Here is a 27,420-nt window from a genome sequence, read left to right as displayed (position 1 = left end):
CAGCATCTAGGCACTTAATACAGTTATAAATATACCACTGAGGAGATTCTTTCCAATTAAAACCCATCTGCTGACTTTTTTAAAATGTGAACACTGAGAACTTTGCAATGTCTTCACATTCAGAGTATCATACATAACCCAAATTTATTAGACGCTTATTTGTCTATGATTAAGACAATTAATTACATCTAGGTCCAAGGACAAAGGACACTAAAATTGCACAAACCTACACTGGTTGAAAACATAAAATACATGGAATTTGCTTCAAAGGAGAAAAGAGCAAAAAAATAAAGTGCCCTTCAATTCACAATAGCTAAACCGTGGAGCCAACCTAGATGCCCTTCGGTGAATGAATAGATAAAAAAAAAAGTGCGGCATATATACATGATGGAATTTTACTCAGCAATAAAAGAGAAAAAAATCATGGCATTTGCAGGTAAATGGATGGCACTGGAGAAGATAATGCTAAGTGAAGTTAGCCAATCCCCAAAAAACAAATGCCAAATGTTTTCTCTGATATAAGGAGGTTGAATCATAGGGGTAGGGAGTAGGAGCATGGGAGGAATAGATGTATTCTAGAAAGGGCAGAGGGGTGGAAGGGAAAGGCATGGGGCAGGGGATTAGCAAGGATGGTGGCATGTGATTGACAGACATCATTATCCAAAGCACATGTATGAAGACACGAATTGGTGTCAACATACTTTATATACAACCATAGATATGAAAAATTGTGCTGTATACATGTAATAAGAATTGTAATGTATTCCGCTGTCATTTTTTTTTAAATCAATAAAAAAAATGAAGTGCCCTTAAAAGGAATGATTGTATGTTTATCAAACACTCAGCTTCATTTAGGCATTGAATTAAGCCATTTATTGCTTCAAATGTGTCACCACGAACATTTTAATATACACTCCAGAGCAGTAAGGCCTCAAGTTTCACCACCTATAAATTATGAACCCACATTTTGGACTTTTTTGTGCTAATGATGATTACATGAGTTTTGTACAACAAAGGTTTTGAATGCCCTTGGTGTAAATGTCACAAAGAATACTAATAGTTGGCCACATTTTTATTGAGGTAGTTCTGTGTTTGGCCCATTATATTATATATCTTAGATATTAACAGGTTCTACCCATTACTAAACACTTGCACAAAATTTTGGTTTACTTCTTTATATACACTTCATAAACTATTCAATGTTTGTTAAAACTTGTCAAGGTGTGTTCTAAGTGATTTGGTAAGAAGAATTTAGAAATTAAAAGGGCTGTAGCAGCTGGAAGCAGGGATGTTCCTGACTCAGACAAGGAACTTTGTCTTAAAATAAGGCTGTGCATAAGGCTTTTTCCTTTGACCAATTCTTATAAAATGAATGAGTTTGGGAAACTCATAATATATAGTTAAAGGATATAAATGATAAATTTGAGCATCTCCACGCAACGTACTAATAAGCTAACCGAATACTATATTATATGTTACTTCTCAAATGTTTATAAAATCTCCATGAAAACAGTGAGCATCATAAAATCATGATACACCATGATATTATGCAATCATGAGGATTCACATTATGAACCAAAGTTCTCTCTTTGGTCTGGCAGTTATGAAATCAGACTGCAGCAGCTCAGAATCACGGTATCTCAAAGCTGGAAGAGAACTCTGAAATCTCCTAATTCATGCCCTCTCGGTAACATTGCATAGATTTTATACTGTATTAAATTCTAAGAGGCTCCTAAGTGCTTTTAATTAAAGCAGAAATGCAACAGACCCAGTAATAAAGGAAGTATGATGTAATAACTACTTAAAAGTTTTAAGGACTTTTCTATACCAGACTCTATTTTAAATAAAACACCCACTAAGTAAGATCTAAAATCTAAATAGCACCTGTAGAATAAAATCTTAGGAGTGCTTTAAAGACACCCTGTACCAGCACCACACTGGTCTAATAAGGCCCAGAGTGATTAAAGACTGAAACTAACTCATGTATGTCACATGAGTATGTCACAGATTCAAAAATAGAGCTGAATATGAAGCTCCAGTCAGAGATCTCTTCATTCATGTTGGCCACACTGCCTCCAGTAAAAACATCTATAACCATTATTTTCATTTTATCTGCTGTAATCAGACTTTTCTTTTATGTCCCTTTGAAGGAAAAGCCAGAGACATGTCCTAAAAAAATACATTAGCGTTTCAAATTTACATTAAAAATGTTTTTCCCTTATTTTCCTAACACAAGTTCCAAGTATTATTACAGAAATCACAGATTACATATAGCATTCTGCTGGGGCTCGTCCTTTTTAGATTATGAAAACTGTAAGTAAATTCGAATTAAGAAAATTTCATTATTAAGTGTGCAAAGTATAAATACAAGTAATTTTTTAAAAACTTTATTTTAACACCTAATACAATTCCAATTTTAAGGATTACTTGCACAAAAAAATAAACACATTTGGTATAAAAATGTATCACTTTTAACACCCTTTCCCCCGTCAGCCCCCCTCCCCCGCCCTCATGAACTGCACTCTATCTGGATGCAGAAACATATAAAGACTAATGGCACAAATTAGTTTTTACCTACAGGAGTTTTCTGTTTATGTACCCAGGTACTCTAGAGGACACCAGCCCACTTTATCACATGAACCATTTCCTTCAGCCTGCTGAATCAGTTTCACAAAGAAACAAAGCTTATTATAAAGGCATTTTAAAAACCATTATCTTAAATTCTTTTCAGAAGGGCTGACTTTTTTTTTGTCTTTTTTGCAACCATTTATATACAGTGTTACATAACAGCTCTGGAGTACAGTACATGCAGCAGAATATACCTGTTGAATATAAAATACTTCTAAAATCATCATCGTTGGAATTCTTTGAAGTCTAAATTATAGAATGCCCATTACTTTTGAGAAAATGGTTGAGGAGTACAAATGTCTGCATATGTTGGCCACAGAAATAATCCAAGGCTAACTGGAATAATATTCATAGCACACCAGGAGTGCATAAATAATTTACTTACATTATTAAAATACAACCCATAAAATTCAAGTTCAAGATTTTATAGGATTGTCAATGTAAATCCTCTAAGTGGTTGCCTGGAAATGAGTTGTTTCTTCTTTCTCCCTTCCTTTTTAGAGTCCTATATAAAAATGACGAGCTGAAGCGTTTCTTCCTCAAGTGACACCTTTATTTGTGTCTACTGCCTCTTCTCTTCATTGCAGCAGTGCACTGTGGACAGTACCATTTTCCTTTTGGAGCTTCAGTTAATCCAACACATCCATAATGGAACCATTCTATTGGGCACTGGAAAGCAAAATTTAAAAAAATAAATAAATTTAGTAGTTCTATCAAATAGAAAGTATGCCAAAGTATGTCCAGGAGACTGGATATTTCATCTAATAAAAATTAAAAATTTTAGATTTAGAGATCACGTAGTCTACCTGATACACTTCATGAGTTAGAAAACAAAGGCACAGAAAAATTACTTATCTTGGATAACTGGGTTCAAGTAAGGTTCCCATAACACTAAATAATAAATGAAAATTGACTAATTTTCATTAACTTAATCAGGTTATTAATATATGTATATATTAATGTTATATACACATGAGATGAATATTTTATGAAGAAGGTAATATATTTTAAAGATTTTATTTAATACTCAGCCTTATTTGCTCTCTCATAAAGTAAGTGACCTTGTTGTAAGTGAAGACATGAGGGATACCCTGTGTGCCTTTTCTGAGTACACCTATTCCTAGAGATGCAGAGGTGAAGTACCCCTCTATGAAACATATTAAATGGTTCTACATTTGCACAGAAAGTCTTAGCATGCACAAGTGCACAAGAGACGAGAAGATTTGAAAGCTTATGATATGGCATTTACAGAAATCTCAGTCAACATTTTCACTGCCCCTGAAGATAGCATCTGGTGATGTTCTTGAAATGGTGGAGCAATACTATTTTGAAATAATCAAAAACAGCCCACAGGTGATTGTGGACAGTGGAAGAGGGGTGTATCCCCATCTATGTGAAGACTTTGTTTTGACTGTCAAATCGAGGAAAGGTACAACTTTTACAACACCAAGCCAATCTTCAGACTGTTTTCAGAAATTTAAAATTCTTGCTAATCCTAAAATTCCTAATTCTTGCTAATCCTAAGATGCTAATTCTATGTTCCTGATTACTACTTCCACAGAATTCAGGGTTCTGTTATGCCCCTGGAGCAAAAGAAGCACACAATGAGGGTGAATTATAAGAAAGTAACAAGGGTGACAAAATTACAAAAAAAAAGGATTGTCAACACTTAATAAAAGATGTATCTCTAACCAAAATTAAGCTTCCTAAAAAAGAATGAGGAATGCCTTTCATTCTATCCTTTGTTTTTTATGTCAGAGATGGCTCCCTATTAGCTGCCACCTGATAAGAATGATAGAAAACACTGTACTAATGGGAGGGAAATAATCTAACATTAGATCTTCAACTATCCCTTGGCATCATACTTGTTAAAAAAATTGTACTATTTTAAAGTTCTATTTCTTCAATGTGATAAATGAACTGGGCTCCAGTAAATACATCTTTACCAAAAGTGAAGGAGAGTGATTATAATTTTCACACAACATAACACTTATGAAAAATACAATCTGCATATAACATCATAACATTAGCTTTAAAATTTTAAGTAGGGAATGCATTAAGGAACACAGCCCTATTGTGGAGAAGAATATTCTAGCATTAGCATAACATAATTAATGTAACTGCAATTTGTTTTCTTAAGACTGTGAGACACACTATATAAGAAAAATATTTAAGCGATAAAAACCTATGATTTTTTTCATTCCTAAGTAGCAAAATTCAATACTTACATCTTGGTTATCACATCCTACCATCTCTCCATATGATACCTAGTTAAAAGAAAATTAAATATTTTTATTATGACTATGTAACGAGTTTCTAAATCCAAATTGTTTTTTCCATACTTTTTAATTATAAATCATGTTCAGTGTATTTGATTTAGTGAAAACACTAATTACCAAAAAAGTATATATGGTGATTCCTACTGTCAAACTCATTCTCTCACACACATAAATTATCTATGTAAATATGTGTTGTGGAATGAATGCTTGTACCCACCCCCACCCCCCGCCCAAATTTTTATGTTGAAACCCTAAGCTCCAGTGTGACTTACATATGACTTGAAGATAGGGCATGTGAGGAAGCGGTAAAGGTTAAATAAGGTCAACAGGTAGAGCCCTAATCTGATAGGGCTGTGCCCTTGGAAGATCCAAGAGAAGCCCCTGCCCTATCTTTCTGTACCATGTGAGTATGTGTCAGAAGGTAGCTGTCTACAAGCCAGAAGGAACAATCACTGGACCCAGACTGGCTGGTATCTTGATCTTGGACTTCCCAGCCTCCAGAACTTAGAAATAAATTTCTACTGTGAAAGCTACTCAATCTGCAGTATTTTATTACAACAGCCTTTATGTGTACAGGGAATATAGCATGGTATGTTAAATGTTTCATTACAAGTTATACCTGAGCACTGAGATTATGGTCAACTTGGACTGACCTTCTTCCCCGACCCCAAACTTCCTTTTCTTTCTTTCTCTCTCTTTCTTTAATGTGGTGCTGGGTATCAAACCCAAGGCTTCATGAGGGTGGGGTAAGTACTCTACTATGGAGCTCAGTCCCAGTCCCTGCATTTTTCTTTATACTCTTTGAATTTACAGCAAACATGTCACTTTTAAAAGGGGGAGAAAGGCATACAAATAAAGCAAAGGTATTTTACCAGAGTAAAAGAGTGCTGGAAAATGGAATAATTTTCTTCTTTCTAGTTTTTTATATTGTGTTGTTATAGAAATACACCAGACTTTTACCTGATTACAAATGCAATATCGAGGTTCATTTGGGTCGTAAGTCCAATCAACCTGGCTATTTGAGTCTGATTCTGGCACTACTGTTGTTTGCTGGGAGATTTCCTGTACAACAGTTGATGATGAAGAGCAGGACGACAGGGAGGAAGAGGAAGAGGAAGAGGATGACTGCTGGCTGGAAGATTTGTTGTTGTTTCTGAAAAAAAGCATTGGTTTTGTTTGGCCATCATCAGACACTACCCAAGAAAAACATCAAATGTATAAATTAACATCTAACACTTTTATTTAGAGCAATGAGAAAGAATTTTATAATAGTTTATTTTTTTCATTTGGAATGTTTTATTTTCTGGAGAATAAAAGTATTCAAAATAAACTTCTTTTAAAATTGTTTCAAAGTTTTAAAAATATTTTTAATCGTAGTTACTACTTACCACAGATTTAAACTGTTCATAGTATTTTTAAGAATTAGTATTAGTTATGGTTACCCTGGACTCTTTTTGTAATTCTAAATAAACAAAATACTCTTCATCAAACTCTAAAATGCACATACAGAAAAACACTAATTATGACTATCAACTGACATATGAATACCTATCATGTGGAAGGAAGACAGTGAACCAAGAGTGTTAAAATTCACAATATTTACCACTAGCTAGAGGCTAACTCCATTTAAAAAATGTAAACATTTACCATAAATAGCTATATTAAATTTGGTTCATAAAATTAAAATTAATTTTTAACAAGGTGATAGTTGTGTGAATATTTTATATCCATCATTCTTTCAGGGATTTATACAAAACAAAAAAAAATACCACATCACAGTTAAAAATAAATTATGACAAAATTATAAAGTAACTAATTCTTCTGGCCTCACATTTGAACTTTCATTATGTATAAGCACCCAGCATATTCAGTACCAGGGACAGATGGAATTCAATGCTGTTAAGTTTTCAAATTTAAAGCTTATATAATCATCCTAAGAGTCTCACATATAAAACTTAGGCATATTTTCAAATCATCAATTTTGGAAACACAAGACCAAGAATTAAGACAACTTGCTATTAATCAAATTGAAAAATCTTGTTTTTTAAAAAATGTAATTTGCATTTTATGTATTGATTTACATTGAAACATATGGCAAAATAAGAACTTATAAGTGAAAAACAGTTCCATAAAATGGTTTATGTTAATGAACAAATGAAAATAAACAGAAATCATTTACTAACAAGCTGAATTAAGACTATAGAAAAATTAAAAATAATTCTAACACTTTTTAAAGACTTATTCCTTAAAAGCATAGCAGTGTAAATGAAAATCTCACATCTTCTCACATATCCTAAGTTCATCCTGACCCATTATGCCCTGGATAATGGGCATGGAGGCTCAGCTGAGGTGCCAAGCAGACTGAAAACACAGCAAAGGTATGGGGTTATGCAAAGGTGTGTAATGAGAAAACTTACTTGCTCTTTCGACCACTCCGTGAGTCAGCTGCTGATGAGCTGGCATTCTGTGTTAATGTTGTCATGAGTGCTGAAGATGATGAATAGCCAGCTGTTTCCCTGGGCATTGAAAATTCTTTTCCCAGCTGAAAGTCATTATTCTTAAATGCTTCATAACTGGCTTTTAAACTTGATGTTCTTCGTCCTTCTTTCATCTTAAATAGACATTCATTTATAGCATTAATATATATAATACAGACTTTCTCAAGTTTTACAGGTTACAGTGTTATTTTTGTTCATCCACTATACATTTATTTTGCTTAAACTTAATTTTCATCATTGGCATTTAAGTTATTTCATATAAAGATTTAAAATCACTAGCCTCAGCAGAAGTGAGGCACTAAACAACTCAGTGAGACTCTATCTCTAAATACAAACAAAATAGGGCTGGGGATGTGGCTCAGTGGTCAAGTGCCCCTGAGTTCAATCCCTGGTACCCTCTTCCTTCCCCACGAAAAAAAGATTTAAAATCAGTTTTTACACAAGAAGTAACTGTGGGAAGGGTTACTTCTCAATTGGAACACAGACAATTACAGAAGTGAACAAACTCAAGCCAATCTAAGCCCCAAGGCCACAGAGTCCTGAAAGTGGTAGAAAGTCCAAATAACTATCCCAGCATGTGCTAAGGACAACAGCTGAGAACACAGGCAATCTGAGCAAAAACTGTGAGAAGGGTCTGCAAGAGGAATTTATCTTTTACTTTTCTTCATCAGTCAGGTAATTCCTATTTAATTATATGTTATTATCATAAGACTGATTTCAAAGTTAAAACACATGATAAAATAAAACTGTTCACATCCAGTTGTTTCTACTAGGGTTTGCCAATGATTCTGAACTTTTTACCTGTGCTGTAGCTTGAACTGCTTGAGCTGCTGCCATGGTAATTGCCCCTGCACCAGTTCCTGAAGATAATGAGCCAATGTTATAGGATGCCAGAGGTTGGGAGGAATTCACATTGTAAGCATTGTTGGAAGAAGCTGTGGAATTATTATTTCGACAACCTGTAGAGAGGAAACAAAAATGGTTGTAGAATATTATTGAGTTTAAAATACATCATTTGCCAGCACAGATAGAATCATTCCAAGGAAATTCTTCATATACTGTAGATTGAGTAATGGAAGACATTTTCCTTTTTCTTTTCTTCATATGCAGATTTCAACCAGGTAACAAATCTCTAAGATTCACTAGTCATGAATGTTTTCATTTCCCCTATTCTAACACAAACAAATAAATAAAAAAGCAGTCAATAATATTTAAGAAAAAAAACTTACCTAGTGTATTTTCCTTAGAGGCATCTGATGTAAGGGTAGAGAGCAGAGCTTCAGATTTAAACTTCTTTTCAGGGATGTGATCTGTTGTCGTATGGTGAGAAGTTGGATTATATTTCCTTTCTGAATATAAATAAAGAATTCATGTGTTTTTAAACTTTAGAGAACTACAGATAGGCAGTCATAAAGCAGTGCACTCACAATCTGGGTGCCTCATCAAACAGGGACTATGATATCTTCTCAGCAGAGAGGAAAAACAGAACTCTGTGTCACATGTTTTATTCATATTTTAAAATCTTCAGGAGTAAAGTACTGAAGATAACCCAAAATGCACCAAGATTTCACAAACAATGTAAGGGGAATTTTATTTTCAACCAAACCTTGTTTCCTATCAAATTGATTTGTCCAAAAAAAAAAAAAAGTACCAGTACAGTTAGTCCACTAGCCCATCAGCCAGCCAACAATTCCTTTACTCACTAACTCACCAACCATATGACTTTTTCATATGCCAAACAATCAGTTAAGCACTCGAGAAGCAAGGATGAAAAAGACAAAGGTCCTAGTTTATTGTTTGGCTCAGTTGTAACACTCCCTAGAGAGAATTGGACATCTGTAGGTAAGAAGCATATACAGCTATTACTAGTACACATTCTCCCTCTAGGAACTTCAGAGAAAACAGACCACCTGTTCACAAGTCAAATGTGCTTTTCCCAAATGAAAAAGATAAAATCTGTCAGGATTTGCAATGAAAACATATCTCATTTTTTTTTAAAAAAGGAGGGAAGAAAAGTTCTCAGCTTCTGGAAAAACACACAGGTGACATGAATAATGAGTTTTTAATTGTATTTAGCTCTTTAAATACTTAGTGCACTAATCCAAACTTACTTTCCACTGGAGTATGTGAATGAGCATGGTGATTGTTCACTGGCTGTGAAGGAGTATCTAATTCCAAAGATCCTAAAAAGAAAGGCACAGAGATATACCACCATTAAATGTCACTACACAACTCTACATGTCAACCAACTACTGGCAGTAGTGTTCCCTAACTCAGCAGAGGGCTGCATGCTCTACACAGACCTGTATCATTTTAGTCACATATGTCAGAGGGCTATCAATGCCAATCCCACTCTGAGCTATTGAGAAACCCATTTCTCAATATTCACCTTAAATACAAAATGGTTCAAGGCATGGTAATGCTGAGTTAGGGAAGTCACCACAGTGGGTGCCATGTAAACAGATGAATGGACATTGTAACCACAACTACTAATAAAATCTAAAATCCTCAGGTGAGAATAATAGTATTGAGGACCTTATAGTAGGAGATTCTAAAGTTCTAGGTGACAGGACACTATTAATCTGAAAGAAAATTCTTTGATCATTAAAATGACATATAACAGTGAAGACTTCCTAAAAGAAGTCAGGGATTTTACTTGTAAAAAGTGAGGGGAAGAATCTTGAATACCAAGCTTTAAAATACTTTTAAAGAAATTCTCTGGGTTTATTTTTGATCCCTTGAGATGAAATTATGGCAGGGCACAGGATGGAGTATTTTAAAACTTGATCCAATTTAGGTTCATATGTCTGTGTCCTTAGAGAGGATGCTTTATTAACCTTCCTGCAGTACTGAATAGGCATGAGTTACCATTATTCACAGCTACCATCAGCATTTAAAAAAAAAAGAAAGAAAATGAAAGCAGCTATAGAATATTGTATTTTGTCCCCCAACAGTTATCACTGACAGGCTTTCTCCAGAATAAAAGTATCACAAATAAATCAGATTATCATCTAAAGTGATGGATCTACTTTAGATTTTAAAAAATGCAACTATGGAAATCAAAATGGATTTTATACTGGCTTCTGTAACTGACCTAGAGTGAGATATACAGCCTCACGCCATCAAGAAACATTTTGTGAATAGAAAAGGTAAATATTCTTGCTGTTAGAATGCACCAAGGGGGAAAAAATGTTCATAAACTTAAGTTCTAGCAGAAAACACCCATAATACTATTTTGGTTCTACTAACATCTCTAGGCCTACCACCATACTCTCTACTTTTATTCATCTCACTATTTAGAGGTTGAAGAGATGAGGAATTATTTTTAAAAAACAGAGCTCAGGCATTCATTTCTGGGAAGTCTCCTGAGTGAAAACCAATAAGTATCTGTGTGTAACTTACAGCAGGAGATCAATTTGAGCCTTGCAAAGAAATATTAACATGGCTTTTGGTTGATAATATAAAGTTTAGGAAAGACTATTTTAAAAAACAGGAAGTGTTGTGAAATAAGTCAGAATCTTTCTCAGCATATACATCTGTGGAAAAGTATTAAGGAAGTTCCCAAGAAGAAAAACTAACAGGCAGGGCAAAGTCACTGTATTAATGAATATGGGAGATGGTTAATTTGTCTCTCAATGGTGATACTTCTTTAAAAAATCTTTGCTTTTACCACTAATCTTACTAGTACATGTGGATATTTAAAGATGGAATGACTTAGTATGTTTTTTTTTTTTTTTTCCCATAAAGAATGAGTGGGATGATAGCCTACATTATCCCTTTTGGTGTCCATGACCCAAACAGTTCCAACTGCTGGGGTCCAAGTTATGTGACCCAGATGCCACCAACAAGCAAAAGGCAAAATCTGAAAAGCTTCTGTGGGACAAGCGTCTCCTCGGTGATTTGCACATGTATTATCCAATATTGATGGAAAACTGTAAATTTTACTTACGCCTCTCTAATATCTCTGTAATTCCAGCATTATCAGCTTCCAGCTCCATTTTAAACTTAGCCAGTTCCTGATCCAGCTTTCTCAAGTGTCGATCTACCTGTTTCAAAGAAGATCAAAGATAACCACCAAAATTTGGGACACTGTTAAAGTGTCAGTTTAATGAGGAAACCTAAATCTTTGTTTCTTTTAATGAATCTGCTTAGTTTCCTTGAGCAAGTCAATTAACCTATGCCTCAGAGGTTTTGAATCTATTAAACGAGGATGGTAGGCTGAATAATCTCCCAAGTCTCCTTTTATGAATTTTCAGTTTGAAGAAATCAGAATCTCAAATTTGTTAAAAAATGTTCTTTACTCAATCACACAAGTGTAGGGATATGAAAGTTAAAGCAAAACTGAGACTTGGGATTAAGGGTGAGAGGAGGGCTGGAGGGCTGGTAACTTTTCAAAATATGCCTATGAGTACATTCAGCCTAATCTCCACTACTTATCATCAGGCTATTCCATAGAGCCACACCATAATAACTGATATTTAGAATGACAAAAGAAAGATTCTCTGTCTACAAACAAAGAGGCTACTATATTCTGCACATACATTTCTTTAAGGCAGGAAAGCAGACCATTATACTTCTAAACATTTATGTAAAGGGCTCAAACAAAAGGGGATTTTAGTCAGAAAACATTATTCCTTGAAGAGCCTAGTTAAAAAGATTTTGTCTATAATACTACTGCCCTAGTTAAAGTGGCAAAATTTTACTTTCTCACTTACGTAGAGATCTTTTGACTAATTTCAGAAAATTTTATGACATCTCAAACTAACAACAACATCTTAATGTATTTTTAATCTTACTATGAAATGTTTTCAATACTTTTTACAAAATTACTACTCAAAAAAAAACAAGTTCTTTGAAAAATATTCATGTTACATTACTGACAACATTCTTTTCAAAGTCCAGTTTCCTACTGGATCACTGTTATAATTAGGAGTAACTTTCTTATAATCATCAAAATGTGCTATGAAACAGCTGGAGCAAAAATAAAAAGTTCAATTAGATAATATGTATTTAAATTGGGGAGAGAGGGACAAAAACAGCAGAGGACAAGATGCACGTTAGATGCCTATGAAGGAGCCATGTAACCATAGTGCTTGGTGTTTTAGATGTCTCTTTTATAGTCCTTATACTAATCTTTTGGGATAGGTTATTACTGGACAGGATATTATTTTATAAAAGAAAAAAACTAAGAATCAGGGGTTAAATACCATGCCCAAAGTCATACAAATAATGCATTTCAGAAATAATATCTGTCTGAAATAAATTATGCTTAACCATTTATTTCTAACACTGCCCTCTGAAGCTCTGCATATGGAAAACAACTGATTTTTAAACTCAAAGTAATATAATTCAAGTTGAAAAATGAGTAATGTCCTATTATTTGTATTTTATATGTTAATAGCAACCACTAGGGTATTGGTTTGTGGTTTTTCAGTCACAGAAAGCCTTGTTTCCCCTTTATCTCACCAACAAATAACTCTTCAGAATTTGAAAGAAGCTGAAATTACAATATTTAAAACCCTATAGGATCATGTGTTGTGGATACTTGCTCCTATTCAAAGAACATGCAGGTAATCGAGCATCCTTCAATGGAACCTCCCTTCCAATAATAAAGTATGAACACAGACCTCTGTTATTCAAGAATATTTCTTTCATTGTCAAAATTTAATCTCAAGGGAAATTAAAATAAATACTCAAATACTTAAGTTCTAAAACACTTAATACAATGAAAATACCCCATCACTTTTCTTATGTACAATTATACTAATTATAAATAGTGAGCTCCTATCATGTTCTTGGCACTGGATTAAATGGAGGATGTATGAAGAATGTGAGAGAATTCCTACCTTCACAGGAATTAGAATTTAGCCAACAAATCCAAATTTACAAAAGATATTTAACATAATAAAATTTAAAAAAAAATACATAGTCCAAATGGAACAAATAAGCAACTCTTCAAAAAGAATCAGAAGTAGCACATAAAGTAAAAACACAACATTGGGAGGTGGTAGACACAAAGGAGGCATAAATGGTTAGATAGCAAAGAATGAATAGTATTCAAATAAGTGGAAAGAAGGAGCAATGATTTTAAAATGTATATCGACAGAAAGACTGAATGCTCAGAGAAAAATAAGACTATGCCAGGCCCTGTAATATATATAACAGAGAGAGAGAGACTGCTAGAATCCCAGTTGGGAATGTTGTCTTAGGGTAATAGGAAGATCTTTTATTTTTAACACCATACATACTCATTCGACCTCTGCATTTAACATTGCTTCAATTTGCTAAATACATTACTGACAAAATTTATTACACGAGACATAGAAAATTATGAAATTTTCAATACTTGATAGTTCAGAAAAGCCAAATTAATAATTACAATAAACAGAAAAACCTTAACCACCTTGAGGTGAGCAGCTTTGTACAACACCTTCCAATCATTCTTATTTTTAGATATGTAAAAGATTATGAACTAATTGGTATTATAAGCATTACTCAACAATGAAAATTATTTTTCTTTGATTTACACTACTATATTAAATCAAATTAGAAGTTAGTAAGTAGAGAACAAGATTTAACTTAAGCTACAAGGCACCAGGACATATACACAGTATTAAAACAGCTGTAATAAGAGCTGCATTAAACTCAACTGGAATCTACAATGTGCCCTCTGCCCACCCACTCCATTCCTTCTGTCTGCATGAGTGGGTTAATCACCTATTCTAGATGATCACCATAATGGCTTCCTAGGTATCAGGGACTAGTTACCCTTCCGTAACACCTGACCGCACAAACTAATTTATAGTAGTAAAGAATACCGATCCATTGAGAGAGATTCTCTATTAGCCCACGATTTCCAACACCAGGTTGACCAGAATCCAGTGATTTGTTCCCCATTTAATGTTAATAAATACCATTCACAAAAGCTTCTTTGTCCTGTAACACCAAATGATATTCTATAATCCCAGTCATAATTGCTTTAAGTTTAAACTATTTCTGAACTCTTTAAAAACAAAAGGAAACATTATTTTTTAAACATATTCATGATCATAAAGAATTTCAGTCACACCTGGCCCCTCTGCAAAAAACAAACAAAAAAATCCTCATCCTTTAACATTTTTGCATAGAATAATAATACTTTATCCTTTCTTTTTTAAATCTCCCAGTTTTCCAATATTTAAATTTTAAAATATGTCACTGATAGACCCAAATTAAAACTAGGCAAAGCTTTTAAAAAACTTAAGCATAAATTATCATTTCCAAGACAGTCAAGTTAAATGTAGATGTCTAGTTTGCCCTTTCAGAAAAAGCAATCAGTTTATTAGACTTTAAGTTGAAATCCATGGCAATAAGAGATAAATTCTGTCCCCGATAATATTTGGGTGTAGTGAACAATGAGGGTAAAGTGGGGAAGAAAAAAGAACCATGATGGCAAAGCCTATGTCTGGTAACTCATAAAAATGACTTTTTACATCTCTAAATTATATTTAAAGTAGATAAAAATATGACCTATCATTCAGCTGAACCAAATATTTGAGGCTTTAGCACATAAACTACATCTAATCATCTTCCTAAAAGACAATAAGGACAAGAGACAAATCAAAAGGTGAAACTCACATAATATATTCCTTAATTAGAGTATCAGATAAGGAACTCTGAAATTTATGGTAAAATGTGGATCTGAAATATATTCATCTCAGGTACAGGCCAGGATATAAAACCAACAGCAAGTTCAAGGGTACTGAACCCTGCAAGAAACTTCTAAAATCATTCAAGCATTAACAAAAAGCTCAAATTTTATCAGAGTATCCGTAAATCAACTCTACTAGGTATGGCCATCTAGCCATCTTTACAACAGTGACATCTGGCTGAGGAACATGAGTGTTTAATGACTATTTATGAATATTAGGATATAGCAGGCATTTGCTTTAACATGAAAATTTTGTTTGTCAAATTTCACTACAACAACCACTGAAATAAACTATCAGTTTGTTTACTGGACTCCTAATCCACAAATGTCTTCATCTGTTTATATTATGCAATAGTTACTTTCCTTAACAAAATAGGTAACCAGAGCTGTGTCAGTGCTAGCCATCGGAATCAATCAGTGTACTGTAATTTTAAAAGTAAATAAAATATTTCAATAAAAATTAAAAGACAGTGAAATATCATGTTATATAAAACAATGAGGGATGAAATCAAACTCAATTATACATAGGCTAAGTATACCTTATCAGAAATATTTGGGACTAATAGTGTTTCATATTTCTAATGTTTTTAGATTTTTGAATACTTGCATATGCATAATAAGAAACCTTGGGGATAGAACCCAACTCTAAATACAAATCTCATTTATGTTTCACATATACCTCATACATATAACCTAAAGGTAAGTTTATACGATATTTTAGTGTACCTGTGTTTTGACTGCAAATCATCACAAGAGGTCAGATGTGAAACTTTCCATTTGTGGTATCCTATCAACACTCAAAAAAGTTTCATATTTGTAGCATTTACATTCTAAATTTTCAGATTAGATATGCTCAGCGGCCAGAGCCCAGAAGCTCTGAAAGCAGAATCACCTGTGCTCCCAATCATTTCTGGATGAGGGACAAACAATTTATATTACCAGACTTTCACTAGGATGTTCACCACTGATATTTCAGGGAAAATGGCTAATCTGACAGGTAACTCTATTTAACGACCTCTCTACTGAACAAGTCAACAATCCCCTTCTGTTTGTTTACTTGTAAGCTAATATGGTAATTTTTTTACTCTTGAATATAGTGCTCAAGCATCACAGGACACTGTAATGTCTTATGATATTCACTGCCCAAGGCTCGAGCCTTCCAAGGAAGTACGTAATTGTTTTCAACAACTTAATAATTATTTCTTCATGGGGGTGGGGTTGTAGCTCAGTGATAGTGCCTGCCTGCCTAGCCCACGTGAGGCACTGGGTTGGATCCTCAGCATTACATAAAATAAATAAAATAAAGGCACTGTGTCCATCTACAACTAAAAAAAATTAAAAAAATAAATTATTTCTTTGTGATAACTCATGCTAATTTTTCATTTGTTTATAGTATCAAATTACTAAATGTCCTCTTAAATACGTTTGATTTTAAATTTACTTAGTACAGGTGGTATGTCTTATAAAATCAAGGTGGGAAGTAAATGACTAAGGTTTGCAAAACACTGGTTTAGATCACCTTGATAAGTCTTTGTCCCTCTGTTCACTATTTGATTAATCTGTCAGACTCTGAAGGCACAGAATTATCAAGAACCTTACCAGCCCTGAAGGGCCCCAGTAAGGAGATCTAATATTTTGGGATGTCCAATTTTGCCACTAATTTGTATAGTGATATTGACTTTATCATTTAAAAAATCTATTTTGTTATAATTAAGAAGGTAAAGCCAGGAGCAGTGGTGCATGCCTACAATTCTAGTGGCTCAGGAGGCTGAGGCAGGAATATCGAAAGTTCAAGGACAGCCTCAGCAATTTAGCAAGGCCCTAAGCAACATAGAGGAAGCCTGTCTCAAAATAAAAAATAAAAAAGGGCTGGGGATGTGGCTCAGTGGTTAAGCAGCTCTGGATTCAATCCCCAGTACCAAAAAATAAAAAGGGAAGCTTACAGTGGAAAGATATTTTTAGTTGAAATACAAAAAAATTATATATTACTATAAGTTTTAATATTTTAAAAATGCCCTCTTTGCTGAATGCACATCTGTGAATTCTATTTTAGAAGAACTTTCAATTATCTTACATATCAGAGAAAGAAGAAATCTCCAAATTGAAGAAAATAACAAAATTATGAGACAATGTAAAAAGAAGGTTGAGCATCCATAACCCTGCCTGGCCTACTAAAGTGATGCGATAAAGAAAACTAAATTTACTTGAACTACATTTCTGTTACTTTTCTTCAACTCACACACTGGAAAGATGTACATGGCTATTTGAATTTCTGTCTATCCTTGTTTTTAAACAATCTCAGCACACTCTATATCACTTTTTGAGAAGTTTCCTCCTAACTAAAATACATCTTTCCCCAATAATGACCTCTTTAAGCTGCATGCCCAGAACTCAGAACCTGGAAGTCACGCTATTGCACTTCTTTCTGCATTACGTAATTATATTACATATTACCTGAATATAAAATTGTGGATTACATATTCAGGTAATTTTGGTCAAGAAATATTTATTGTAGGAAAACTATGGTAGGTTCTGAAAATCCTAAACTAAAAAGACATGGCTCTTGACATTTACAGTAAGGAAGAAAAGTACATAAGCAAAGGTCAATAAATAATTACAATGTGATTCAATCAGCAATGAAACCATGTGAAAAACAGAGATCTGAAGGTTGGCATGACTATGTTGAGGGGCAGAGTGAGGAACAAACCACTAACTGCCTTTACAATACCTAGTCTCCCCCTTGTCCTCATAGATAGAATCCTCCATGTCTGGGGTAGTAATATGCCCTGTTAAACTTTTCTCAGCCTTCCTTGTGGGTAGAAAAGCCCTTAAGAGAAGTACGTAGGATTCCAGGAAATTCTTCAGAGGAGCTAACTGAACTTCAAAATGTGCCCTTTTGCACGATCTCCTACTTCAATTCTTCTTTTATCTGACCAGACAGATGAGAAGAAGCCTGGAACACTGATGATGTGGGGGTTGCCATTTAGGTCCTAGTTGATCTCCTCCAACAATTATTGTTCATGAGAGGAAAACAAATCCTTTGTTTAAACCACTGTTACAATATATACTCTTCTGTTTTAATCAGTCAAATATCTTTTCCTAGACATAAATAACACAAATATCAAGATTAGTAAGACTACTTGAATAAAGAGGCAATGCACGTGCAGGATATTGGAGGATGGAGAAAAGTTTATCAAGCAAAGATGAAGAGCAAAGTCCTTCTGCTCAGGGAGTGATCCCTGCACAGTATGTTCACTGTGAACATCACAAACAGGTCGTGGTGAGAATGAAGGATGAGAAGGAGATGCAGTGAGAAATCTGTCAGGAACCTGATCAAAAGGACCTTGAAAGACACAGTCAATAAATGTTCCAAAACTCCTAAAAATTTCAAATAAGGAGATGATTTGCCAAGATGTGTTTTAGAATAAGGAACACTAGAAACGCCAGAAGGAACTTTCTAGAGTGAATAGCAATGTTCTGGGTCTTGATGGAGTATCAGTTACAAGAGTATATAAATGTCAAAATGTGCACTGTGCACTTAGGAGACGAACATTTTATTGTTTCTACTGGTATTTCATCATTTTAAACAAGTACTTGAACTACAGAATGATAAACAATTGGTGAAGAAGGGCCAATCAGAGGTGCTCAAAGTAAAATGGATAAGACATGGTGAACAACTCAGTGTAGGAAGATGGGAACAAGGAGTCTAGAATGACTTTCGTATCCTAAAAATTGTGGTTCTTCTGAGTTTTAGAAACAAAAGTAGAGGGAGCAGGAGGTAAATGAAGAGAGTCTAAGAATTTTAACTTTTAATACCTTGAGCTTTGAGGCCTAGGAATGCTCAGATGAGTCGGAGGAAAAGTTTAGTTTTGAGGAATAATTAACATATAGTTGTTAAAACTCAGAGAACACACAGAAAGGTAATGGAGGAGTTTTTACAACTTGGGTGGGGAGTGGGCATGGGGCACAAAATTGGCACTGACACAATTCCTCACTGATCCTCTGGATAGGAACAGAAGCGGAGAAGAAAATTACCTTTACATGAAAAGCACCTGAAGAGTGAAAAAATACAGATCAAGAATAGAACCTGGGAACACCACCATTATGAGCTTTATCCAAGGAAATCTATAAAGGCCACAAAGGTAGGAAAATCTTATTAGATGGTCAAATGATAACAGATTAGCAAGAATGTCAAGGAGAAAGTTTCCACCAAAAGCCTCAAAATATATTGTCAATGGAAGGCAAAAGTCAAAACTGGTGGCCTGTGAAGGAGCACACACCTGCAATCCCAGCAACTCAGAAGACTGAGAGCTGAGAGAATACCAAATTCAAAGCCAACCTGGGCAAGTTAGCAAGACCATCTCAAATTAAAAAGTAAAAAAGGGTTGGGGATGTAGCTCAGTGATACAGCAACCCTGGGCTCAAGCTCCAGTACAAGCAAGAAAACAGAAAAAAAATTCACAATAGGTGTTTGTATGTCACATGTGGCATAGTTTTGGAACAGCTACTGGGAGAAACCAAAAGAAAAACTGACTACATTGAACTATGAAGACTAACAGGAAGTTCAAATATAAAGGGTCCAAATAATGAAAACCATGATTGTGCAGTGGCACCAACTTCATTGCTGCATGATTTTCCCTAGGTATGATGACAAAATTTTTAAAGTAAGTGAAAACACTCCCTATGATGGCAACCATGTGGAGGGTGCTGGTAAGAAGAAAGAGCTCAGGAGCTCAACTAGAGCCTTGCTTGGGGAAGAACAGAATGATAAAGCAGAAGGAAATCAAGTGTAGATGTAGGAGGTACTTTAGAGATAGGATGAGTTCAAGTGATGATTAGGATCAATATGCAGCAATTAATGGGGATTGGAATTCATAAAAGTCAAAGAAGCAGACTACTATGAAGATATTTCAAGACAGAATAACTGTGAACCAGGTGCTAGTTTCTTAACAAATGGATGACATAGATGATTACATCTTGAAGAGAGTTTTTTAAACTGATTCATAAAAATTTTACATGATTATGGAGTACCATGTGAAATTTAATACACATACACACACACACACACTGTGTAATGTTCAAATCAGGGTAAATATATCTATCTTCTCAAATACTGATCATTTCTTTAAGATGAAAACATTCAAAAATTCTTTCTTCTAGCTTTAAAAAAAAAAAAATAGTACATTACCCTTACCATACTGTCACCTATTGTGAAGTAGGGCAACAGTTCTTTCTCTAATCTAATTATAACTTATCACCCATTACCTGGCCTCTTCCCATCTCTCCCCGGACTCTGATAACCACTATTCCACTCAACTCCTATGAGTCTAGATTCCACATATGAGTGAGTCATTGCAGAAGAGAGATTTTTGGGCAATAAGAATATAGGTGTCACCTGAAATAGCAATAGTGTATTTAAAAGGAAAGAGCAGGGAAAAGATAATAAAGAAGAGGAAGGAAAAAGGAAGAGGGAGGGAAAAGGAGAAATGAAAAGACAAAAGGCAGTCCTAGAGATAATAGGAGAGTGAAAGAAAACAGCTTCAACTTGGTAGGGCTGAAAGGGAAGCAGTGGCTTCAGGAAAGTAGAAAATTATAGTTGGGAAAAACAAGATGGATCAAGTCTTTAATAAAGGAGTGAATGCCTACTATCTGCCAAGATAAAAGCATATACAGATATCGATATATACTCATACATATGTGTGTATGTACATATATATACACGCACATAATATGTTTAACATATATACATAATATACATATTAAGTCTCAAAGAAGAGTTTTTGATTCACAAAATTATACACATTTATAGGATACCATGTGATATTTCAATACACAGATGCTATGTGTAATATTCAAGGGTAAATATATTATACATATACATACACACCAAATACTCTAACTGTAACTCTAAATGCTATTAATTTATAGATAAGGAAACAGGTTTAAGAATTAATAACTTTTCCAACATCATGCTGTTAGTGAAAGGGCCAAACTAGGGTGTACACTGTTCTCTGTATGGATCCATTATGGACATTCACTTTTTACTACAATTATTGTATTTTCTTAAACTTATTATGTCATCTTAACCTTGCTCTCTAACTTAGGTAGCCTGCCCTAACATTTGTTAATTTTTACCTTCATTCTGCTTATGCCACTACCTCTGAGTGAAATGCTTCCCCTCAACAGAACCCCCAATCCCATCCCTGACCCTCTGCTCAAAACTCATCCCATCCCCTCTAATTGGGCCTGACTTGGTCATTCAGTTTTCTTTACCAAACACTTCTTAACACTCAACTCTACTAATGTTCACTTACTACATCTATCTACATGGGTCCTCCACATGAATTTGTGGGTATGTCTTTCCAACTAAATTTACAGGAATCATTCTAGTACTTACTTTTTTATTCCTCTATTATATGCAGGTAAAACTCCATTAATCAGGTAAATAGTAAGTGAACAAAGTGGTTCATAAATAATAGATGAATACATATACATATTTTAAAAAGCACATATTTATGTTATATATTTTTTCAAAATACATAAAATATATTTAGTAAAGGAATAAAAATAGTACAATAATAAAATGTTAAAGGAACAAAACCAAAGAGCTGTATGAATTAAAATGCAGGTAGTCTCTAAAGATTGACACATAAAGTCATTAAATATAAGGAAGAATTTTACTAAACAATTTGATCTTAGATTCAAATGTAAATGACTTTTTTTTCTGTGTTTACAGATATAATTCAATAAGATTAAGTTTGTTTTCATTCCACAATAAATCAAGATACAACCTACTCTACCTTTCTTTAGGCAATGTTTTTTATGAAACTTTTTTCAGAATATCAATATGAACAAAAGAGCCTATGTTATTAGAACATTAAAATATTTTCACTATATAAAAACAACTAAATATTCTCTACAACTTTACATGTTTCCTAGTTTAGTACAGGCATTCATAATGCATACCATATGAAGTGTGTATTTCTTACATGTGTCTTACTCTCTAATGGCATTTTATTTATATGTACCTTGCAGTAATAAAACTGCACTCAGAAAACTGCAAAAATAAGATATGAAGTCTACAAGCTGAAGTTAAACAGAAGTGAGAAATTATTTTATACCTTAACTTATTTAGAGAAAAAAATTAGTATTCCCGAAGCTTCACATAAAAAGAGAGAGAGAATCATTAACATTATTTTTAGAAATACCACATATTATATCTGTTTTGACGATTTCAATCTTTTAGAACTACTGATGCAAGAAAGAAACTTTTTTTTAAAGGTTATGTAGTCTAATGTTTACCAAGTATTTTTGCCATCTGACCCAGTTGTTGCCAGTCGTTAAAAACAATCTATTAACATCCCTTCAATGGCAATCCCAAAGATTTTCTTTCTCGGGAGTACACAGAAACAAACTCAAAATGATATAACAAGCACATAAACACACGCCCTTAAGAAGATAAGAATTAGTAAAATAAAGTTAAATATCAATTCTTGTTAAAACACACCACACGCGTGGGTGTGCGTGCACACCCATGCTTGCGCGCGAGCACACACACGAGACACGATCTTACGTAGTTTAGTCTTGGCTAAATGTTATTATGTCAGATGCAATAGATCAACTAGAATAAAGAGTCTCTGAGTTCTCAAAGATCCCCCCAAAATAGATACTAAACTCTCAAAATAGGTATGATTAAGAGAGCAATACTTTAGTTTTAGTCACATTTAAGCCAATAAAATTTAAAACATAATCCATAATTCATGTACTTATGGCAGAGTATGCACATTAATTTTACTTACCAAGTCATATATCTGGTTTGCCAACTGTACCTTCTCATCTGCATCTTCCAAAGCTTTATAGTAGTCCTGAATAAAAACATTTTTTATTTCAAAAATAAATTAATCATTTCAAAATAATTAAGTGTGGGACATATAACTATATTTCCTTATCATCCTTGTTAACACTGCGAGTCATCTTACATTAGCAATAAAAAGTCTCCTAGGGATAAGGGTGTGATTGGGGAAGAATTAGATATTATGGATAATGGCCAAGAATTAAAGGAAAATGCTCAGAAATCCTAGAAAAGATATAAATAAAATATACTGTTCCAAGTCTAATCTCTATACTAGAAAAAGCAATGTAAGCTAATGAATATTTAAAAGAAAAAATGCTAATTAGAATTAATCTAACTTGTAAAGCACATTTATGCCTTTTTAAGCTTTTTTTTTTTTTTTTTTTAAGTACAGTTATAGAAAGGATTCCGATCTGTATGTCCTTATTATCCAATTGTTCCCTAGCTCCTATTTTAATTTAGGTATAAATTCATACAACTCAATCTATACTTTAAATTTCTCTGCACTGTAAAGCAAACACTTTTTTTTTTTTTTAAATGGGAGAAAAGGATTCTATGTATTTCACTGGTACCACACTTTTTGTTGTGCTACACCAAAAACTGATTAGGTTAAAGGGATGATCAATGACGTTGAAATGTATTTATGTGATGTCTATACTCACACACACCTGAGCCTCCAGGTAGCTTCCCAGCCAGGACCACTTCTCTTACAGATTCTCTTTTTTTTTTAATCCTAACAGAAATAATCTTCCCTCCATATGGTAGAATAAATAACACAACTACTCAATTTGTAGTTTCCAAATTGCTTTCTTAGTCCATCCTTAAACAATTCTATGAAGGTTGGGTGTAGGGAGGCATTATTATTCGTGAAACTAAAAGATCTGCCAATGTCACACAAAATCCAAGGCTTTTAAGTTGTTCTTCTAATGTATCTTTGAATAAACTAGATCAGACCTTCCAAGAAAACCTTGGGGTTGGGGCTAATGCTTATCCTAATTTGGAAGAGACTCTAAGTCCTATAAAACTAATAAAAACATAAAAGAATTTTGTATTTCTAGGTCCAATTCATGTACAAATACTATGTATTTATGGCAGAGTATGCACATTAATTTTACTTACCAAGTCATATATCTGGTTTGCCAACTGTACAGTTTTAAATTGAAAGGCTTTGAAAGATCCTTCCAACTCTTCAATGAGTTCATCAACTTAAGTACTTAGTAATATATAAAATATGCTCAAAATCTACTGATTTTCACCCATTTATCAACAAAATTAGATAGCAGCATTTTATTTTTAAAACCAAGGCAATTTAGTTATATTTAATTAGAAAAAATAAAGGAAAAAAATGTATTTTTAAAATAGTTCTACAACTTTCTAATAGTCAAAACTTAAACAATTTTAAAAATGACCCAAATTCTTTGATCCCTATATCTAATTCTCTTAAACACAATAAGTTATTTAAATTCCAAAGAGCCATTGATAACCTTCTCCTATTCTAATATCCAGAAATCTATTTAATGTTAAAATATTCTTTTCAGAGTTTCCCAATATTTACTGATAAATCATTCAAAGTGTTACACATACTTTTTTGATAGACGCCATCTGTTCTTCTCTCCATTCGGGTTTATTTTTCTTTGCATTCATAAAGAATTCACTGACTCTTTGTTCTAGCTGATCCATTGCATCTGACATAACAAAAACATTTCATATTTAGATAAGCAAATTCATATATCAAATTTATACGCTTTAATTCAGGGGTGAAAAAAACATAATGGCCAGTCACCATTAGAGACGCTGAGGCAGGGGGATCTCAAGTTCAGGAATAGCCTCAGCAATTTGGCGAAACCCTCAATAACTTAGCATGACCCTGTCTCAAAATTTAAAAAAAAAAAAATTTACAGGACTAGAGATATAGCTCAATGGTAGAGCACCCCTAGGTTCAATCCTTAGAACCAAAATAAAAAAAATATATATATATATTTCACTTGGCCAGTATCTTTAATATGTATGTCCTGTGGGCTGGGGATGTGGCTCAAGAGGTAGCGCGCTCCCTGGCATGCGTGCAGCCCGGGTTCCATCCTCAGCACCACACACGAACAAAGATGTTGTGTCCGCCGAGAACTAAAAAATAAATATTAAAATTCATTCTCTCTCTCTTTCTCTCTCTCTCTCTTTAAAAAAAAATGTATGTCATGTTTTGATTTCATAAATATACAATCCCTTAATGACCTGAGTCTTAAAAAGTTAAAATTTTCCTGACAATTTTTTTGTGTTATTTGAGAAATTTTCCCACTAATCAAAGTAGAATCAACAAGTAGATCCACACAGAGAGTATCTAAACAACAATTTTTGAGCACTACAATCTTGGAGTCAAAGCTAATAAATGTGACAAAATAATTGTGTACACGTATGAATATATAATAATAAATTCCACCATTATGTACAATCAAAATGTACTGATAAAAAAGAAATAACCACTGGGTAATCCTCACATTTCTTTCTTTTCCTTTTTTCTCTTTTTCAGGCATTCTACCTCTAAGCTACTCTAAGTTACATCGCAGCCTTTTCTTTTTTCCTCTTTGAGACAGGGTCTCACTATATTGCCCAGGCTGCAATCCTCCTGCCTCAGCCTCCTGAGTAGCTGGGATTATGGGTATGCATCACCACAACCAGCTTAATGCTCAAATTTCTATTAATAAGAAAAAGTGATAAAAACAATTTGAACTGTAAGTTATATAGTGCTAAGCACCCCATCATCTCATATCACAACAGAAAGTGGTAGGTACAACCTCATTTATTTACTCAATACACTATTCTATTTAGTTTATATAGCTTTTTCAAAGTATGTGCCAAGAATAATCACTTCATTGGAGGCCTGCTAACAAAGGAAAAAATAAATGGGATTTTGTTGTTATATATAAGTTGAGGAAAAATTTTTACTATATTCTTCGTTTAAAACTTTTCAGTGAATAATAGTGCTTTACTAATTTTAAGAAGTCTTTCCATGAATTTTTTGAAAATAAAATTAATTTTTTGAAAATAAAATTAATTTTTTGAAAATATTATTTTCCTTTAAGCATTCCTAACATTTGACACGCTGTTCTCTTTTGTTAATCCACAATACCCATTAACTTCATAATATTCTAGTTATTGTAAAATCCGTATAATCTAAATCCAAATTATAAGAGAACTTGAAATTTTTAGTCAAAAGTAAAATGTTTAAAATAAGAACAACCCTTTATTTAATGCCTACCTTACATTAGGAACCATATATTCAAATTTATTTGTATTATTTTAAATCCTCAGATGATTCTCTTTTTATAGACAATGAAACCCCTCTTTAGAAGTGGTAATGCAGTCAAAGTCAATGAGTAAATTAGTGATGTCCTAAAATAAACTCATATCTATCTGACATCAAAGTCTATGTTCAATCCTACAAAACACACTAGTTCAGCAAGTCTTTGGCATTTCAACTACATTAAGGTTAAAATGGATTTTGAAGTAGTTGGAAAACCAGGCATACAACACAATGAATAAAACAAAATGCTTATGAAAAATTTTATAATTTATAATTTTAGGGAAAATTTTATAATTTTAGGGAAAAAAAATCACCAGCAACCAAGCTATTGCTGAAAGAAAAAGAAAAGCCCACCAATTACCAAAATTTTACAACAACATCAGATAAGAAACTTTCAGTACAATCTTATTTCCCTCATTCTAATGAGAAAATGATCACGCTGTTGAAAATTCGAAGTGCAATTCTATAATTAATCCTCTCATTTCTTTAAGAAACTCAGCATTCCAAGTTCCCTAGGCTCTCTAAAGACCCACCTATAACCTGTGCTTCCGTGCGTTTCACTCTTGAAATTTCTGAATAGAACGAACTTTAACAAGCACGAATGCTGAAATTCAAACCCGACATATAAAGCTCAAGTGAAAATTCTTTTCAATATTTACAGGGTGATTTCCATTAAGACATATACAGTGTCTACTCTCTCAATGAAAGTATAGAACCATTTTTTTCGCAATGCCAAATTTAAAAAGGAACACGCATGCTCTAATGCCTACTCCTGTAAAAGTCACAAGTAGCGTGGGGAGGGAAGCAGCAGCAAAATACAGGACTGCCAGATCTTTCTGACAACTCCTTAGGTACTAGCAGAGTGACCAGGAGGAGAGTCAAAGCTCCGGAGGTGCAAGCATCAATGGCAAGCAAGTCAGGCACTGAACGCGTGCAGCGAACAAGAGTAAACGCGCCGACTTACTCTGCACCTGCAGATCCATCTCGCGCATCTCGGTGAAGCGGTCCCGCAGGTCCATTGGAAGCTGCTCAATCACTGTCAAAGGGAGAGTCCGTCAGGGGGCGGGGACAACGGCGAAACTACGCGATTACGTCACTGCGTGCGTGCGTGCGTCGGGGGGGTCGAGGGAGCCGGCAGCTCACATCGAGGCTGCCAGTTACCGTGAGAAAGAAAC

General features: G+C 34.0%; 1 protein-coding gene across 1 annotated transcript; it reads right to left on the bottom strand.

The window, feature by feature from the left end:
- Nucleotides 1–858: 858 nt before the first annotated feature.
- Ing3 (inhibitor of growth family member 3) lies at nucleotides 859–27,362 on the bottom strand. The gene is made up of 11 exons (XM_015488276.2): nucleotides 27,210–27,362; nucleotides 24,532–24,632; nucleotides 22,895–22,960; nucleotides 11,355–11,451; nucleotides 9,517–9,588; nucleotides 8,635–8,754; nucleotides 8,207–8,364; nucleotides 7,325–7,518; nucleotides 5,868–6,060; nucleotides 4,857–4,895; nucleotides 859–3,297 (listed from the first exon to the last, which is right to left on the bottom strand). Exons 1-11 carry the CDS (start codon nucleotides 27,262–27,264, stop codon nucleotides 3,181–3,183), a joined length of 1,212 nt encoding a protein of 403 aa, XP_015343762.1. The 5' UTR covers nucleotides 27,265–27,362; the 3' UTR covers nucleotides 859–3,180.
- Between the last annotated feature and the right edge of the window lie 58 nt (nucleotides 27,363–27,420).

Source organism: Marmota marmota, unplaced genomic scaffold, assembly GCF_001458135.2.
Source record: "Marmota marmota marmota unplaced genomic scaffold, marMar, whole genome shotgun sequence".
Taxonomy (NCBI): Eukaryota; Metazoa; Chordata; class Mammalia; order Rodentia; family Sciuridae; genus Marmota; species Marmota marmota.
This window is presented reverse-complemented; position numbering and strand designations above follow the sequence as displayed.

Coding starts and splice junctions, on each gene's coding strand:
- Ing3 (XM_015488276.2), bottom strand. CDS start 27,264: ATGGACCTGCGGGACCGCTTCACCGAGATGCGCGAGATGGATCTGCAG. Junction 24,633..27,209: donor GATGGATCTGCAGGTGCAGA/GTAAGTCGGCGC, acceptor TTGTTATGTCAG/ATGCAATGGATCAGCTAGAA. Junction 7,519..8,206: donor CAGTTCAAGCTACAGCACAG/GTAAAAAGTTCA, acceptor TGTCTATTTAAG/ATGAAAGAAGGACGAAGAAC.